The sequence below is a fragment of the Oncorhynchus mykiss genome, chromosome 2, assembly GCF_057628025.1.
Source record: "Oncorhynchus mykiss isolate SJ-2025 chromosome 2, ASM5762802v1, whole genome shotgun sequence".
Classification (NCBI taxonomy): Eukaryota; Metazoa; Chordata; class Actinopteri; order Salmoniformes; family Salmonidae; genus Oncorhynchus; species Oncorhynchus mykiss.
In genome coordinates, this window is record NC_143023.1 from 86095640 (window position 1) to 86114976 (window position 19337).

Genomic DNA, 19337 nt, shown 5'->3' on the forward strand with positions numbered 1-19337 from the left:
GCATGGTTATTGGTGTGGAATTTTTGGGATCCTCTCTGAAGTTTTGGAGACTTCAATAGACCCAGACCCGCTTCTGATAATCCTGGGAGTGTCTGAGTCCCTAAACGGATTAACCAACCCCCAAAAACAACTCATCTCTTACAGTCTCATTTCAGCAAAAAAACGAATCTTGTTGTTTTGGAAAAGGAGGGAAGCGCCCTCCACCAAATTATGGCTCAGCGAATTGGCAAACACTGTACACTTAGAAAGAATTAGATATACTCTGAACAATAAATTATCAACATTTGATCAAATCTGGCAGCCTTTCCTCTCCTACTTGGACGAGTCGGAGCTGTGAATTTGTACTTATTAACTCACTCTCAATTGTAATATTTGAATCTACCTTTGGGCAGCATGTGCTGGCCCTGCCACCCGAGCAGTTGGGAGGGGGGGGGGGGGGAATATGTGGGGGGGTGACATCTACCCTCTTTCTTTCTACATGTCCTTGTTCTGTATGTCGTGTTTTGTATTATTTGTTTCGTACCCAGAACTCTGGGTCTTGTTGTTCCTGTCTGCTCTTTTATGTTTAGATAAGAATTGTATACCTGTCTTGTATACACCATTCTTGTGTGTGTTCAATAAAAAATATTTGAAACAGAAAAAGCTAGCCTTAGCTTTCCTAACTGCCTGTGTATATTGGTTCCTAACTTCCCTGAAAAGTTGCATATCACGGGGGCTATTCGATGCTAATGCAGAATGCCACATGATGTTTTTGTGCTGGTCAAGGGCAGACAGGTCTGGAGTAAACCAAGGGCTATATCTGTTCCTGGTTAAAAAAAAGAGATGTATTTGGAGGGCGAGTTAGTTAGGATGATATCTATGAGGGTGCCCGTGTTTACGGATCTGGGGTTGTACCTGGTAGATTCATAGATCATTTGTGTGAGATTGAGGGTTTCAAGCTTAGATTGTAGGAATGGCCGGGGTGTTAAGCATGTCCCAATTTAGGTCACCTAGCAGCACGAGCCCAGAAGATAGATGGGGGCAATCAATTCACATACGGTGTCCAGGGCACAGCTGGGGGCAGAGGGTGGTTTATAGCAAGCGACAACGATGAGAGACTTTTTTACGGAAAGGTGAATTTTTAGAAGTAGAAGCTCAAATTGTTTTGGTACAGACCTGGATAGTAAGATATAACTCTGCAGGCTATCTCTGCAGTAGATTGCAACACCGCCCCCTTTGGCAGTTCTATCTTGGTGGAAAATGTTATATTTAGGGATGGACATTTCAGGATTTTTGGTGGTTTTCCTAAGCCAGGATTCAGACACGGCTAGGACATCCGGGTTGGCGGAATGTGCTAAAGCAGTGAATAAAGCAAACTTAGGGAGTAGGCTTCTGATGTTAACATGCATGAAACCAAGGCTTTTACGGTTACAGAAGTCAACAAATGAGAGCACCTGGGGAGTAGGAGTGGAGTTATAGGCACTGTAGGTCCTGGATTAACCTCTACATCACCAGAGGAACAGAGGAGAAGTAGGATAAGGGTACGGCTAAATGGCTGTCTAGCACGTTCGGGAACAGAGAGTAAAGGGAGCAGGTTTCTGGGCACGATAGCATAAATTCAAGGCATAATGTACAGACAAAGGTATGGTAGGAAGATAATACATTGGAGGCAAAACTATGCATTGAGTAGTGATGAGAGAGATTTAGTCTCTAGAGACTTTTAAACCAGGTGATGTCATCACATATGTGGGAGGTGGAACACCATGGTTGGTTAAGGCATATTGAGCAGTGAAAATAAGACAGTGAAATAAGACCATAATCACTAACCAAGACAGTAATGGACAAGGCATATTGATATTAGGGAGAGGCATGCGAAGCCAAGTGATCGTATGGGTCCAGTGAGTGGTTAGGCTGGCTGGGGACACGGAGATTCAGACAATTAGCAGGCAAGGCTAGCAAGCTAGCAGTTAGCAGGCTGGGGCTAGCAAGCTAGCATAAGGGCCTTAAATGGACGTCGCGAAGGGAGAAAATCTGTTTATGCCTCCTCGTGCGGTGACGTCGATAGACCAGTCATGGAATTAGTAGGGTTCCAAGTAGCAGAGGGGTCCAAGTCCAATTGGCAAAATGAGTATAGTGGTCAAAGAAACTGGCTGATGGATCAGCTAACAGTCCAATATGCTCTAGATAGCTAGCAGGCCGCTGTTAGCAGAATGGGACTTCAGGGGACGTCGCGCCTGAGGGGCCTGTTGGGATCCTTGGGCAGATTATGTCGGTATTCCAGTCATGAAGGATCTTCGGGGTTCCGTGCCCCGTACCGGCAGTAGAAGGGGTCCGGATATTGTAGCCGAGGAGTGGGCTTAATGAGTAGCCCAGGAGCCCTAGCTGGGAGATGGGTCTAGCATGGGCTAGCTCCAGGCTAGTTGGTGCTAGCTCCGGGACGAAAACGTTAGCCAGGAGTAGTCAACCCGGATTGAGGTTAGCTAGCTGTGATGATCCAGATGAAAAGGTTCAGAGTTTGCGGTAGGAATTCGGGGATATGGAGAGAAAAATAGGTCCGGTATGCTCTGGTTTGAAACGCGTTGAAAGAACAGGCGAACTGACCGCTAGCAGTGGTTAGCTGACCTGATAGCTGATAGCTGGTAGCTAGTTAGCTAGCTAGCTTCAGTTGAGGTATTCCAGTTTGGAGGTAAATAGAAATAGTTTAGAAAAAAAACAGATCGACAACACATTAGGTGAGGCGGGTTGCAGCAGAGTATTTTAAAGTTGAGGTTTAGGAAAAATATTTAAAAAATGCGAAGAAAAATACATAAAAAGATATATACAAGACAAAGACAAATACGTCTGACTGCTACGCCATCTTGGATTCGAAAATGTGTAGCAGAAAAGCTGTAAAAAAAATAAATATATATATATATATATATAGTGAAGGGGTTAATTTAAAACATTTTATTTTTATTTTGCATATCTGAAGAAGTGCAAGCTTTTGTTAATCGCTCCCTGTTCACAGGCACTTTCCCCATTGCACTAAAAACTGTTATGGTGAAACCCCTTCTGATGAAAAGTAATCTAGAGTTTTCAGACAGATCTCAATCATTCCATTTTTAAGCAAAATTCTGTAGAATGCGGTGTTCAAACAGCTAAATCTTTTTTTTAATGTAAACTGTATTTTAGAAAAATTCCAATCAGTTTTTTTGTGCCCAGCACAGAGACAGCCTTAGTTAAAGCGCTAAATTATCTTAGAACCAACACAGATACGCAACAGCTCTCTGTCCGGTCGAGAGTTTTTTGTCACTCTTGGTGAACATAACTCAGAGAAAATACATATCACATGTGGCGTTCCACAAGGTTCGATTTTGGGTCCTGTACCGTTCAGTTTATACTGTATATGTTACCCCTTGGCAGCGTTATCAGACAGCACAGCATTTGATTTTTTCTGCTACGCAGACGATACACAACTTTACATTTCAGTGTCACCAGAGAATTTTAGCTCCACAGATCAATTATTAGACTGTATTAGGGATTTAAATAATTGGATGGCTCACAACTACCTCCAGCTAAATCAAGACAAGACCAAGGTACTTATTGTTGGAGCCAAAGCACAGAGAGAATCTAGCCGCACATTTTAATTCATGGGCAATAAGACAAAACACCAGGTAAGAAACATAGGGGTTATTTTAGATTCTGAAGTAAATTTCAAATCTCACATTAGGAATGTGACCAAAATACCTTTTTACCACCTGAGGAACATTGCCAAGGTGTATACGTTTCTCTCTCAGGCTGATGCAGAGAGACTCAACCATGCTTTTATTACAAGCAGGCTTGACTACAGTAATGCTCTCCTGTCTGGTCTACCCATAAAGACATTGGTCAACTGTAAAACATACAGAATGCTGCAGCACGTGTACTGACCAAGACCAGACGGAGAGCACAGATTACACAGGATTCATGGTCTCTGCACTGGCTGCTTGTGAGTTTTAGATTTCATTTTAAGATTCTTCCATTGGTTTTTAAATTGATCCACGATTGTGCACCCCAATACATGTCAGACATGCTTTTAAGTTATGTACTCTGTAGGTCCCTCAGGTCCTCTGGCACTGGCCTTTTAACTATCCCAAAGCCTAGGACCAAGAGGCATGGAGAGGCAGCCTTTTAACTATCCCAAAGCCTGGACCAAGAGGCATGGAGAGGCAGCCTTTAGTTATTATGCCCCCAGCCTCTGGAATAGCCTGCCAGAGAACCTGAGGGTGGCCGAAACTGTGGACATATTTAAAAGAGAACTTAAAACACATATTTTAACTTTTCCTTACGGTGCTTTTTATTTGTTCAGTTTGTGTCATTCTTTTTTTTTTTTTTATCTTATGTCTGTTGTGTAGTAAACATTTTTGCTTTTTTATTTGTTTTTTTCCTGTAAAGCACATTACATTGCATTCCATGTCTGAAATTAGCTATATAAATAAAACTTGATTTGATTTGATTCCCACCACAATCTCTGGGAAGGACAGATCTTGCTTTTACAACTGAATGCCTTCAACTGAAACATCTCTTCGGCATTTAACCCAACCCCTATGAATCAGAGAGGTGCGGGGAACTACCTTAATCGACATGCACATCTTCGGCGCCCGAGGAACAGTGGGTTAACTGCCTTGCTCAGGGGCAGAACGACTGATTTCTACCTTGTCAGCTCGGGGATTCGATCAAGCAACCTTTCGGTTACTAGCCCAACGTTCTAACCGCTAGTTAGTTATCTATCTGAAGTCACAGCTTGACAGGTTTGGGTTATGGCTCTATGTTTAAGATGTATGTTTAACTAACCAATTAGCCCCCTGAAAGCTTGTGGAACTGTCTCAGTACAGCTGTACTGTAAGTTCAAGGGACATTCTGCTATTGCAGAATATTCTAGTGTCCAGTTCAAATCTGTGAGCTCTTCCCTCTGTCAGTCTACCTGTATCTTAGCTCCCTGTCCAAGGTGCACTGGGATGAGTCAGCATTATCTACCCCTTCTTCTCTCATTCTCTCCTCACACTCATTGAATGGGGGATTTCCGCTGTGAGAACCAATGTTTGATGGGAGCCCCCCTAACAATTCAAGATACACACCAAAACCCGCACTCAAATGTATGCACGCAAGCACAGCTGAGTGAGCACAACTGCTTGGGCTAGGGTTAACAGTAGTATGCATGTGAGGCACATCTTTCCTCAGAGAGAGAGAGAGAGAGAGAGAGAGAGAGATGGTTGAAGCTGCATTGATCCAGGGGCGGCAGCTGTTATGGTGGGGGGCAGAGGGACTGAGGGGGTGGTGGTGGTGGTGCTGGAGGCTGAGACGGAATGAGGGGGAGACCGCAGCTGAGCGACGTGCACAACGAGCTGCTCTTCCTCCTCCAGCCCAGGGCCAGTCTGTCTGGATCTAGTGCAGCCAGCAGCGCTGCAGAGGAGCAGATGTTTCCTTTATTTAGCAACCGAGCTACAGACAAACTGGGGGCTAACAGCGACTCACTGCACAGAGGGGCCTTTGCTGCGGTAGCCCTAAACAACAGAAAGTACTCTGACTGGAGCACTGGATCCCAGAAACATGAGTGAGATAACCAGAGAAAGGTAGACAGTGAGGGAGACAGTCAGGCACAGTGGACATGGCACTCAGTAATGCCATTGGCAGTATAAGACAAACTTCATATATTGCTAGTAAACATTAAGCATGGATTCAGATCACTCACACACAAATATCTCAAATCAGACAAAACGTAAAACGTTCCAGCACCCTGAGCTCCACCTCTGTTCTTGAGCCCCGGTCGGTCAGCTGTGGGGAGGCAGCTGCTACAGAGACTAATCCAAAAATGAAACGTATCTGAGCACAAGTGTGCTAGCACATGTTAAAAGTGTCGAGTCACCCTGAGCAGATCCACTTCACTGAGGAATGCCCTGACACACTGGGTGCCTGTGCTGTGCCTCCATCCATATACCCTTCCTCTTCGCGAACAAGATACATCTGGTGGAAAAGACTCAGGCAAAGGTGTGATACTAGGAATGTGTCTGTCTCTTATGTAATGAGCCTCAGTTTACTCAGTTTACTGCCTATCAGTTTGACACTTGAGTTAATTATTTTGTGAAAATAATTTCAGGACAGTTAAGTGGATGGTCCTTGATACATTGAAAATACTCTACAGCTGTTTAAAATAAGTTAAAATGAGATATGAGAGTGCTGGATGGGAGAGAAACCACCTGACCACCATTTACAGGAATTCAAGCCTGTGGAATTTCGGTGGTAGAAAAAGAAAGACACAGTGCTGGTATCAGATCATTTGTTATAGTGAAAATGACAGTAACATACTGTATGTGACCACTAATAGATTCACATATGACCTTTACCTTCAAGGTGGTCACCGGCTCCAACACAGCCTTGATGAATCTGTGTACTGTCATTGATCAATTTACCAAAATCAATAGAGTATGTGACATTTTCTGCAATGGTTTGGTGTTTATTTTTATTTAACCTTTATTTAACTAGGCAAGTTAGTTAAGAACAAATTCTTATTTACAATGATGGCCTACACTGGCCAAACCCAGATGACACTGGGCCAATTGTGCGCCGCCCTATGGGACTCCCAATCACAGCCGGTTGTGATACAGTCTGGATCTGAACCAGGGAATTTAGTGACACCTCAAGCACTGAGATGCAGTGCCTTAGACCGCTGCACCACTTGGGAGCACTGGTATAGTTACGAGAATTAGATACCAGTGGGTAGATTGATTGTGTTGAAATATTGTTGTTGATCCATTTACAGTTCATAATACAACGTTTTGCAAACAGCCCCCACCACCTCACAGAGAAGTACATAGACATGTGAAATAGATATCTACTAACAGTGACACCTGATGCACAGTGACTATGAGACTCGAAATTGAACTCAGGTGCATCCTTTCCATTGATAGTCCTTGAGATGTTTCTACAACTTGATTGGAGTCCACCTGTGGTAAATTCAATTGATTGGATATGATGTGGACTGGCACACAGTTGACAGCGCATGTCAGAGCAAAAACGAAGCCATGAGATTGAAGAAATTGTCCGTAGAGCTCCGAGACAGGATTTTGTCGAGGCACAGATCTGGGGAAGGGTACCAAAAACATTCTGCAGCATTGAAGGTCCCCAAAAACACAGTGGCCTCCATCATTCTTAAATGGAAGAAGTTTGGAACCACCACGACCCCCTAGAGCTGGCAGCCTGGCCAAACTGAGCAATCAGGGGAGAAGGGCCTTGGTCAGGGAGGTGACCAAGAACCTGATGGTCACTCTGACAGAGCTCTAGAGTTTCTCTGTGGAGATGGGAGAACCTTCCAGAAGGACAACCATCTCTGCAGCACTCCACCAATCAGGCCTTTATGGTAGAATGGCCCGATGGAAGCCACTCCTCAGGACAGGGCATGACAGCCCGCTTGGAGTTTGCCAAAAGGCACCTAAAGACTCTCAGACTGGTCTGATGAAACCAAGATTGAACTCTTTGGCCTGAGTGCCAAGCGTCACATCTGGAGGAAACCTGGCACCATCCTTACGGTGAAGCATGGGGGTGGCAGCATCATGCTGTGGGGATGTTTTTCAGCGACTGGGACAGGTCAGGATCGAGGCAAAGATGAATGGAGCAAATTACAGAGAGATCCTTGATGAAAACCTACTCTGGAGCACTCAGGACCTCAGACTGGGGTGAAGGTGCAACCTTCCAACAGGACAACGACCCAAAGCACACACCCAAGACAATGCAAGAGTGGCTTCGGGACAAGTCTCTGAATGTCCTTGAGTGGCCAAACCAGAGCCCGGACTTGAACCCGATCGAACATCTCTGAAGAGACCTGAAAATAGCTGTACTGCAACGCTCCCCATCCAACCTGACAAAGCTTGAGAGGATCTGCAGAGAAAAATGGGAAAACCTCCCCGGGTACAGGTGTGCCAAGCTTGCAGCATCATACCCAAGCAGGCTCGAGGCTATAATCACTGCTAAAGATGCTTCAACAAAGTACTGAGTAAAGGGTCTGAATACTTATGCAAATGTAATATTTCCAGGTTAATTAGCAAACGTTTCTAAAAGCCTAGTTCTGCTTTGTCATTATGGGGTATTGTGTGTAGATTGATGAGAAAAAAACTAAAATGTAATACATTTTAGAAGAAGTCTGTAACCTAGCAAAATGTGAAAAATGTGAAGGGGTCTGAATAGTTTCCGAAGGCATTGTATACATTTTTCTACAAAAAAAAAAAAATTCTCAAAAACTTCGGAATAAGCAAATGCTTTGATATCTTGACAAACAGAAGGAAAATCGGTCTTAGAAAACATCTACCAGAAAAAGTCTTAAAGGCATTACAAATACATCAAAACACAATAATGTTGAACTAAAGACCCCCGCCAACTAATATCAACACTTATATTCAGTTTTGCTAGGAAAAACATTAGCACCATTAGATGCAGGAACTCAACTTACCCAGTTGCGACTCACTTTTTGGAAGCGAACCACTCAATTTCAACCCTACGTTATATCGGCATCGAACACGTCACCCTCCCTAGGAGAGGTGAACTCGACAATTTATTGTTAAAATGAGAGACTGCCTGGATCTTTAATTTAAAGACCCTTTTTCCCTTCGGTCTCAACATAGACTTTGATCTGAAGCCATTCTTGTGATGATTGTGATTTTGCTGTTCACAGTAAATGTTTGTTGGCCTATGTAGCCAAATTGTATCTTTGATCGTACGCTATCATTCATGTTTTTTGTATGTTCTTTTTATATCTAAGAATTAACCATTGATATCAGGCCACACCCGGCCATGATTACAGACCCCTGTGTGAGTTCTTTGACACTATATAAAGTGGTGACCCACAGTGTTTGTCATTATACCCTGATGAAGACAGCTTGTCTATCAGCTTGTTGGATATTAGGTTATTCAATTAGGTTATTGGATGATAATTATTTATTTTTCAAGGAAAAACAATTGTGTCTTCTGTAAGTTTTCAAGAAACATTGCCTTGTGGATTGAAATTCTGTTACCAAAAACCCATATACAGTGCCTTGCGAAAGTATTCGGCCCCCTTGAACTTTGTGACCTTTTGCCACATTTCAGGCTTCAAACATAAAGATATAAAACTGTATTTTTTTGTGAAGAATCAACAACAAGTGGGACACAATCATGAAGTGGAACGACATTTATTGGATATTTCAAACTTTTTGAACAAATCAAAAACTGAAAAATTGGGCGTGCAAAATTATTCAGCCCCTTTACTTTCAGTGCAGCAAACTCTCTCCGGAAGTTCAGTGAGGATCTCTGAACGATCCAATTTGACCTAAATGACTAATGATGATAAATACAATCCACCTGTGTGTAATCAAGTCTCCGTATAAATGCACCTGCACTGTGATAGTCTCAGAGGTCCGTCAAAAGCGCAGAGCATCATGAAGAACAAGGAACACACCAGGCAGGTCCGAGATACTGTTGTGAAGAAGTTTAAAGCCGGATTTGGATACAAAAAGATTTCCCAAGCTTTAAACATCCCAAGGAGCACTGTGCAAGTGATAATATTGAAATGGAAGGAGTATCAGACCACTGCAAATCTACCAAGACCTGGCCGTCCCTCTAAACTTTCAGCTCATACAATGAGAAGACTGATCAGAGATGCAGCCAAGAGGCCCATGATCACTCTGGATGAACTGCAGAGATCTACAGCTGAGGAGGGAGACTCTGTCCATAGGACAACAATCAGTCGTATATTGCACAAATCTGGCCTTTATGGAAGAGTGGCAAGAAGAAAGCCATTTCTTAAAGATATCCATAAAAAGTGTCGTTTAAAGTTTGCCACAAGCCACCCGGGAGACACACCAAACATGTGGAAGAAGGTGCTCTGGTCAGATGAAACCAAAATTGAACTTTTTGGCAACAATGCAAAACGTTATGTTTGGCGTAAAAGCAACACAGCTGAACACACCATCCCCACTGTCAAACATGGTGGTGGCAGCATCATGGTTTGGGCCTGCTTTTCTTCAGCAGGGACAGGGAAGATGGTTAAAATCGATGGGAAGATGGATGGAGCCAAATACAGGACCATTCTGGAAGAAAACCTGATGGAGTCTGCAAAAGACCTGAGACTGGGACGGAGATTTGTCTTCCAACAAGACAATGATCCAAAACATAAAGCAAAATCTACAATGGAATGGTTCAAAAATAAACATATCCAGGTGTTAGAATGGCCAAGTCAAAATCCAGACCTGAATCCAATCGAGAATCTGTGGAAAGAACTGAAAACTGCTGTTCACAAATGCTCTCCATCCAACCTCACTGAGCTCGAGCTGTTTTGCAAGGAGGAATGGGAAAAAATTTCAGTCTCTCGATGTGCAAAACTGATAGAGACATACCCCCAAGCGACTTACAGCTGTAATCGCAGCAAAAGGTGGCGCTACAAAGTATTAACTTAAGGGGGCTGAATAATTTTGCACGCCCAATTTTTCAGTTTTTGATTTGTTAAAAAAGTTTGAAATATCTAATAAATGTCGTTCCACTTCATGATTGTGTCCCACTTGTTGTTGATTCTTCACAAAAAAATACAGTTTTATATCTTTATGTTTGAAGCCTGAAATGTGGCAAAAGGTCGCAAAGTTCAAGGGGGCCGAATACTTTCGCAAGGCACTGTATCTTTAAAACATTTTCTCATTTCTCTACCTTATGAGGAGGGAGGTTAATGAACGTTCACAGAAGTAACAAGTAAAGGTTAACCTCTTGAAACTAGGGGCCACTATTTTCATTTTTTTGAAAAATAACGTTCCCAAAGAAAACAGGCTATTTCTCAGGACCATATGCTAGAATATGCATATAATTGACAGCTTAGGATAGAAAACACTCTAAAGTTTCCAAAACTGTAAAAAAATATTGTCTGTGAGTATAACAGAACTGATATTGCAGGCGAAAGCTTGAAAAAATCCAATCAGGAAGTGACCCTTATTTTGAAACCCCTGTCTTTCTATGCATCCCTATTGCCCATTGAAAGGGATATCAACCAGATTCCTTTTCTATGGCTTCCCTAGTGTGTCTACAGCCACTAGACATAGTTTCAGGCTTTTATTTTGAAAAATGAGCGTGAACGACAGCATAGCGTCAGTGGTCAGGTTGTGGCTCTCAGAGTGATTTGTGCGTTAGACAAAGGTGGCCATTGTTCCTCTCGCTCCTACTGAAAAGCCAATTGTCCCGGTTGATATATTATCAAAAAATGAAAAACACCTTGAGGATTGATTATAAAAAACGTTTGCCATGTTTCTGTCGATTATTATGGATCTAATTTTGAGTTTTTTTCGGCGTTGTCGTGACCGCAATTTCCGGTGGATTTCTCAACAAAACGTGGACAAGAAATGGCGGTATTTCGGCTATAAAAATAATCTTTATGGAACAAAAGGAACATTTGCTGTCTAACTGGGAGTCTCGTGAGTGAAAACATCCAAAGCTCATCAAAGGTAAACGATTTAATTTGATTGCTTTTCTGATTTTCGTGACCAAGCTTCCTGCTGCTAGCTGGACATAATGCTATGCTAGGCTATCGATAAACTTACACAAACACTTGTCTTGCTTTGGCTGTAAAGCATAATTTCTAAATCTGAGATGACAGGGTGATTAACAAAAGGCTGTGTTTCACTATATTTCACTTGTGATTTCATGAATCTGAATATTTTCTAGTAATATATTTTGACCTTGCGCAATGCTAATTAGTGTAGTTGATGACAATTCTCACGGATCCGGGATGGGTAGTTCTAAGATTAACCTATAATTGAGTTATAGTGTTCTTACTGATATACATTTTGTTAATTCATTATTAAGTGACTAAAACTTAAAATTCTGATACCAAATCAGTAACAGACTTCTGAAAAATCTGTTACAAAATTTCTGCAATTGAGTTGGCTAGTAGTAGTAGTCACAAATCACTGCTGGGTCACTTGCTACTGTCCTGCCTTCCACTGGCATACTTTTATGTTCAGCTGATAAGTTTTTTTTCTCTTTCTGTCATCTGGTGGTCAAAGCAAGAGTGTGAAATTCTGGACAACCCCTCCCTCTCTCTCTCCAATTAATGCCAACTCTCTGGGCTGTTATCCATGAGCCCCCTCTCTTTCCATTTACTGTAACCATTATCCTCACCCACTGAGAAATGACTGAAACCGTTAGATGGACGTTGAAAAGTAGGTGCAATTCCGTTCTGTTTACGTGGAATTGCCACTATCCTATATAATTTACACATCTTGTATAATAGAACAGTCTATTGTTTCAGGATATTCTATTTCTCAAATGCTAATCAAATCACCAGAGGGAATCTGCAGGGACAGGGAATGTCTTATATTCCTTCCTTACAGTAAAACACATGCAAATCTACAGTAATCTGTTTTAAAAAGCCCAAGCTCTTGCTGTGGTAAAATTTCTTCATTGAAAAACAAAGAGGGGAATTCAGTAGCCTTCCCATGTGAAAACAGCAGCTCACATGTACAAAGTAAACCACGGTAGCTAAAGTCTTACCTGAGATGAGCTATGCCCAGCCAAGACCATTCCTGAAACGCTCAGATGCTCCTAGAACAACAAAAACAAAGACACAATTAAATAAACTGAGTGATTGATAGCCATCTTATCAACTCAAAGAAAGTACTGCTCAAACTTAGTTTATTGTTCTCAAGATGATGATGATGATGATTGCATGGAAAGTACTATTCCTCTTCAATAAAATGTACCTTTCTAACTGGAATTCCCCTGACAGTAGTTTCCTGACAATTCTGATATGAGATAAAAACAAATGCAACTTCAATTGAACAGTCACTTATCCTACAGACTTGTAAATTCCCTCTGTGGGTGACTTGGAGCCCATTGCTTCATGTGTTCACAAAATCACACAATCTCGATCTGAAGAATAATAGTTTGATCATGTGTTACTGTGATATGGCTGAAAGCTCAAATCTAACCAATCTGGTTTACAGTTTTTAAATGAACCATCAACTTATGCAAGAATGGGGGGGTAATAACAAGGTGGCAGATAGTCTACCGGTTACGTTGGGCCAGTAATGGAAAGGTCGCTGGTTCAAATCACCGAGCTGATGTGCCCTTGAGCAAGGCATATAAACCTAATTGCTCCTGTAAGTCGCTGTGGGTAAGGTCTGCTAAATGACAAAAAATGTAAAAATGTAAGCAACAAAATGGACTGAAACTACCTGAACTTAAAAGAAATGCTTATTTTCATTTTACATTAGTGCCCTATATGAATATGATCCTGATTCAGAACAACAAGCCATCACTCCATACCTTCAGTTGAAATCATAGTAAATCTCATGACGTAACAGGTAACAAAGAAGCAAAGGATACAATTCAGAGGTTCCTTGAGCTGTTATCACTCACAATTATAAGGATGAGAGGGGTGATTATTCCACAAAAGCATGTGTCAGTTAGAGTTAAGTCTCTATCAAGACTTCCCAAGAGAGATCAGTTTATCTGGGCCAGCGAGGCCTCAGGCCCTCCAACCAAAACAAGTCTGAGAGCTAACGTTACTTCCTAAAGTTAATGCCCCCAATACATCGCAGGAGGAGGGGGAGGAGGGAAGGAGGAGGAGGAGCAGCTTCATTTAACAGTAAGACAAGGTTCAATTCACCTGGAAGGAATGCAAGTGGGAGAGGATTTCTTACGGAAGGAGAGAAGAAGGGAAGCGAGGGAGGGAGGGGCGCTGTATCATGAAAGCCAGTGAGATGTGTAGTTGTCAAAACACACATTTATTTTCAAACAAAATAAAAGTAGTGTGAATACAAAGCACTTCAATGTGCAACTGTCACAAGTAGATCCCACAACAAAAAGTCAGGAAATGGGATAAGATAAATGTTGAGGGGGACATCTAGGATTTAAGTCCCTCCATTGTCCCAAATCTCTTTTTAAAACTTCTTCTATTATTTAGAAATGTCTTTGAAATCTGAGCACTTGGCAAAGCAGCCCATTGTTTATCATGCACCTGTCTGTCTTCTCCATTTCTGTTAAGCCGTGACTGTAAGGATTCTCTTGATAGGCAAATTTGCAAATAACAAATAGAAAAAAATCATTATTAAAATCAATGGAGTACGCATATTATCTGATCCATTATTTATTCTGCATTATGGCAATACAAGCCTAAGTTGTTAAATTAAATCATACAGGTTTCAAGACATTCATCATGCCCATAGATATTAAAAACAAAAATGATGTATTATGTGAGAAGTAGGCATTGGTTTGAAGCCGAAAAAGAAAGGAAATACACATGAGCACCACAATGCCTATTCACCCATGCTCTACTAAGGTTTTTCAGCACACAGTTCTGACCTACTACAGTAGCTATGTTGGTCTATTGTACTTCAAACAATATCGTTTGCAGGTTTCTTAGAATTCAAACCTTCAGGTGCTCCCATAATAATGTGATTTGTACCGCATACAAGATGAAGTATTGGATTCTTGTCATGACTTCCGCCGAAGTCGGCCCCTCTCCTTGTTTGAGCGGTGTTCGGCGGTCGACGTCACCGATCTTCTAGCCGTCTGTCACACCCTGGTCGAAGTATTTTGTGTTTATCTTTATTTATTTGGTCAGGCCAGGGTGTGGCATGGGTTTTTGTATGTGGTGTGTATGTATGGGGATTGTAGCTAGTGGGGTGTTCTGGCTAAGTCTATGGCTGTCTGAAGTGGTTCTCAATCAGAGGCAGGTGTTTATCGTTGTCTCTGATTGGGAACCATATTTAGGCAGCCATATTCTTTGAGTTTGTCGTGGGTGATTGTCCTTAGTGTCCTGATGTCATTGTTCTGTGTTAGGATACACAAGTATAGGCTGTTTCGGTTTTCATTAAGTTTATTGTTTTGGTAGTGTTTGTGTTTAGTGTGTTACTTCATTAAACATGGATTGCAATAGACACGCCGCATTTTGGTCCGACTCTCCTTCTCATCAAGAATACCGTTACAGAATCACCCACCACAAAGGGACCAAGCAGCGTGTCAACAGGCAAGAACAGCCCAAAGTGGAGTACAGTATGGACTATACTTCTTGGGAGGAGATAGACAGGTGGGCGGTCGACCCAGGGAGAGTGCCGGAGCCCGCCTGGGATTCGATGGAGCAGTGCGCGGAAGGATATAGGAGAATGGAGTTTGCGAAGCAAGCAAGGCGGCGCGGACGGAGGCCCCATAGTCAGCCCCAAAAATTTCTTGGGGGGGGGCTCAGGGAGAGTGTGGCAGAGTCAGGAGCCAGACCTGAGCCAACTCTCCCTGTTTATCGTGAGGAGCCAAGGAGGAGACCAGAGCCGGTGTTGGAGGTGAGCGAAACAGAGACTGTGAAGGAGTTAATGGGGAAATTGGAGGAGAGAGAAATGAGGGAGTTGCTGTGTTGGTGTTTTAAACATGGAATTCGCCCGACGGAGCGTGTCGGGGATTTGATGGCACCTGGGTCAGCGCTCCATACTCGTCCTGAGGTGCGTGTTAGTCAGCTGGTGAAGATGGTGCCAGTCTCACGTACCAGGCCTCCTGTGCACCTCCCTAGCCTTGCACGTCCTGTGCCAGCACCGCTCTCAAGATCTCCAGTACGCCTTCACGGTCTAACCCATCCTGTGCCACCTCCACACCCCAGCCCTCCGGTAGCAGCTCCCCGCACCAGGCTTCCTGTGCGTGTCCTCGGCCCAGTACCACCAGTGCCAGCACCACGCATCAGGCCTACAGTGCGCCTCGCCTGTCCAGCGCTGTCGGAGCCCTCCTCCTCTCCAGCGCTGTCGGAGTCTCCCGCCTGTTTAGCGCTGTTAGAGCCTTCCTTCTCTACAGTGCTGCCGGAGTCTCCCGCCTGTTTAGCGCTGTTAGAGCCTTCCTTCTCTACAGCGCTGCCGGAGTCTCCCGCCTGTTCAGAACTGCCAGTCTGCAAGGAGCTGCCAGTCTGCATAGAGCTGCCAGTCTGCAAGGAGCCGCCAGAGCTGCCTGTCTGCAGGATGCCGCCAGAGCTGCCAGTCTGCAAGGAGCCGCCAGAGCTGCCAGTCAGCATGGAGCAGCCAGGGCCGCCAGTCAGCATGGAGCAGCCAGGGCCGCCAGTCAGCATGGAGCAGCCAGAGCTGCCAGTCAGCATGGAGCAGCCAGTCAGCATGGAGCAGCCAGTCAGCATGGAGCAGCCAGTCAGCATGGAGCAGCCAGAGCAGCCAGTCAGCATGGAGCAGCCAGAGCAGCCAGTCAGCATGGAGCAGCCAGAGCTGCCAGTCAGCATGGAGCAGCCAGTCAGCATGGAGCAGCCAGAGCTGCCAGTCAGCATGGAGCAGCCAGTCAGCATGGAGCAGCCAGAGCTGCCAGTCAGCATGGAGCAGCCAGTCAGCATGGAGCAGCCAGAGCTGCCAGTCATCATGGAGCAGCCAGTCAGCATGGAGCAGCCAGAGCTGCCAGTCGACCAGACTCTCCCAGATCTGCCAGTCGACCAGACTCTCCAAGATCTGCCAGTCGACCAGACTCTCCCAGATCTGCCAGTCGACCAGACTCTTCCAGATCTGCCAGTCGACCAGACTCTTCCAGATCTGCCAGTCGACCAGACTCTTCCAGATCTGCCAGTCGACCAGACTCTTCCAGATCTGCCAGTCGACCAGACTCTTCCAGATCTGCCAGTCGACCAGACTCTTCCAGATCTGCCAGTCGACCAGACTCTTCCAGATCTGCCAGTCGACCAGACTCTTCCAGATCTGCCAGTCAGCCAGGATCTGCCAGCCAGCCAGAATCTGGTAGATTCATCAACCTGCCTGAGCTTCCTCTCACTCCTGAGCTTCCTCTCACTCCTGAGCTTCCCCTCAGTCCCGAGCTGCCTCAGTCCCGAGCTGCCCCTCAGTCCCGAGCTGCTCCTCAGTCCAGTGGGGTTCTGGGTGAGGACTACTAGGCCATGGTCGGCGGCGAGGGTGGACTATCCAGGAACGCGAGGAGGAGGGACTAAGACATTGATTGAGTGGAGTCCACGTCCCGCGCCGGAGCCGCCACCATGGACAGACGCCCACCCGGACCCTCCCTATTGTTTTGAGGTGCGTTCGGGAGTCCGCACCTTAGGGGGGGGGGTTCTGTCACACCCTGGTCGAAGTATTTTGTGTTTATCTTTATTTATTTGGTCAGGCCAGGGTGTGGCATGGGTTTTTGTATGTGGTGTGTATGTATGGGGATTGTAGCTAGTGGGGTGTTCTGGCTAAGTCTATGGCTGTCTGAAGTGGTTCTCAATCAGAGGCAGGTGTTTATCGTTGTCTCTGATTGGGAACCATATTTAGGCAGCCATATTCTTTGAGTTTGTCGTGGGTGATTGTCCTTAGTGTCCTGATGTCATTGTTCTGTGTTAGGATACACAAGTATAGGCTGTTTCGGTTTTCATTAAGTTTATTGTTTTGGTAGTGTTTGTGTTTAGTGTGTTACTTCATTAAACATGGATTGCAATAGACACGCCGCATTTTGGTCCGACTCTCCTTCTCATCAAGAATACCGTTACACCGTCACTGATCCATTTTTCATTTTCCATTGGTTTTGTCTTGTCTTCCATCACACCTGGTTCCAATCCCATCAATTACATGTTGTGTATTTAACCCTCTGTTTCCCCTCATGTCCTTGTCGGTGATTGTGTGATGTATGTTATGTACAAGTTATGTGCTAGTGCGCGACGGGTTTTGTACCCACTTTGATTATTTTATATATTTTGTTTTTTGGAGTTTTGTTAACTTTTATTAAACGACTTAAAGTTCGTTCTCCTGCGCCTGACTTCCCTGCCACCAGCACGCACCCATTACAGAATCACCGACCCTTCAATGGAGTCAGCAGGAGAAGGTACCCTGGCCATAGAGGTGGAAGAGCGCGTCCAGGAGCAAGCAGTAATACTTTATCATCTTGGTGCCGCCATGGACCGCATTGTCCAGACAATGGACTGCTGGGAGATGACAGGGAGTTCTTCCAGCGCCTCCACCAGCACAACCAGGGTCTCCCCTGAGCTCCCCTCTTCCTCCTGAACCCAGTGGGATTAGTCTCTCCTTGCCACAGGAGTACGACGGGAGTGCTGCCAACTGCCAGGGGTTCCTCCTTCAATTAAACCTCTATCTGGCCACGGTCCACCCAGCTCCATCGGACCGTGAGAGGGTTTCCACCCTCGTCTCGTGCCTCACCGGGAAAGCCCTGGAGTGGGCCAACACCGTATGGAGAGAGGGAGATGCGGCGTTGGACCAGTTTGAGGAGTTCACCCGCAATTTCCGGGCATTGACTATTTGAAGGTTGTATAACTCAGCCATGACAGGAGGTTGGTGGCACCTTTATTGGGGAGAATGGGCTTGTGTTAATGACTGGAGCAGAATAAGTGGAATTGTATCAAATACATCAAACATGGTTTCCAGGTGTTTGATGCCATTCCATTTGCTCCGTTCTTACCTTTATTATGAGCTGTTCTCCCCTCAGCAGCCTCCTGTGTCAGCCAGAGATACTAAACAAAGATATCCCCATGTACACTGGAGCCACATCTTTATTGTGCCTTTTACAGCTTGTTACTAGCCTGAAGCATTGCAGTGTTATGCATCCTATACATTTGTATAATCCGGGATTGGGGGGGTCATTAGCCCCCTCCCCCCACCCCTAGTGCTGTGCCAGTGGAATAGCCGTGCACAGCGGTTGTTGACAAATATCCAACAGATAGGCTAGTCCAGCATCCAGATCGGAGATGTAAAATACAGCCAAGACGGTCAAATGGCAGAGTTGTTAGTTTGGTACTGTTGATTAGCACACATTTCGATTAAAATGTCAAGAAAACAGAAGGAGGATTGGTCGAAATGTTTACAAATATTAGTCAAAAACACTTGATTGAATTTCAATCCATGAATGTCTCGTATGCTGTGTGATGGCATGAACGAATGAATGATTGATTGACTGATGTAGTAGCCTATATATTGGAATATAGGCCTAAATAAATTACGGTATTAAGACTAAACAGGACGCACTCTTAGGCCTACAGCTCGATGGTGGTTATACAAAGACTACTAATGATAACGACATGACTTATTATCATAATGATCATAAAAATAATTGTAATAATAACAATAAGAAGAAGATCAAGAAAAAGGAGGGTATAGGAGCGAGAGCTGCGGACATATTGTGTGAGACAAACAGGTGCTATTAAATCAAATCAAATCAAAGTTTATTTGTCATGTACGCCGAATTCAACAGGTGTAGACCTTACAGTGAAATGCTTACTTATAGGCTCTAAACAATAGACAATAGTGCGGAGAAAAAAAAGTGTGTGTGTGTGTGTGTGTGTGTGTGTGTGTGTAGGTAAGTAAAGAAATAAAACATCAGTAAAAAGACATTTGAAAATAAGAGTAGCAAGGCTATAT

At 44.2% G+C, this 19337-nt stretch overlaps 1 protein-coding gene across 3 annotated transcripts in view; it reads right to left on the minus strand.

The window, feature by feature from the left end:
• The window catches only part of ccnd2a (cyclin D2, a), a 276544-nt gene that overhangs the window by 95706 nt on the left and 161501 nt on the right, over positions 1 to 19337 (minus strand). For all 3 annotated transcript variants that reach the window (XM_090211002.1, XM_090211016.1, XM_090211008.1), the window contains one exon: positions 12499 to 12549. In XM_090211002.1, coding sequence (XP_090067128.1) covers positions 12499 to 12528 — 30 coding nt within the window. In that variant the 5' untranslated portion in view covers positions 12529 to 12549. The remainder of the gene's footprint in view (positions 1 to 12498; positions 12550 to 19337) is intronic.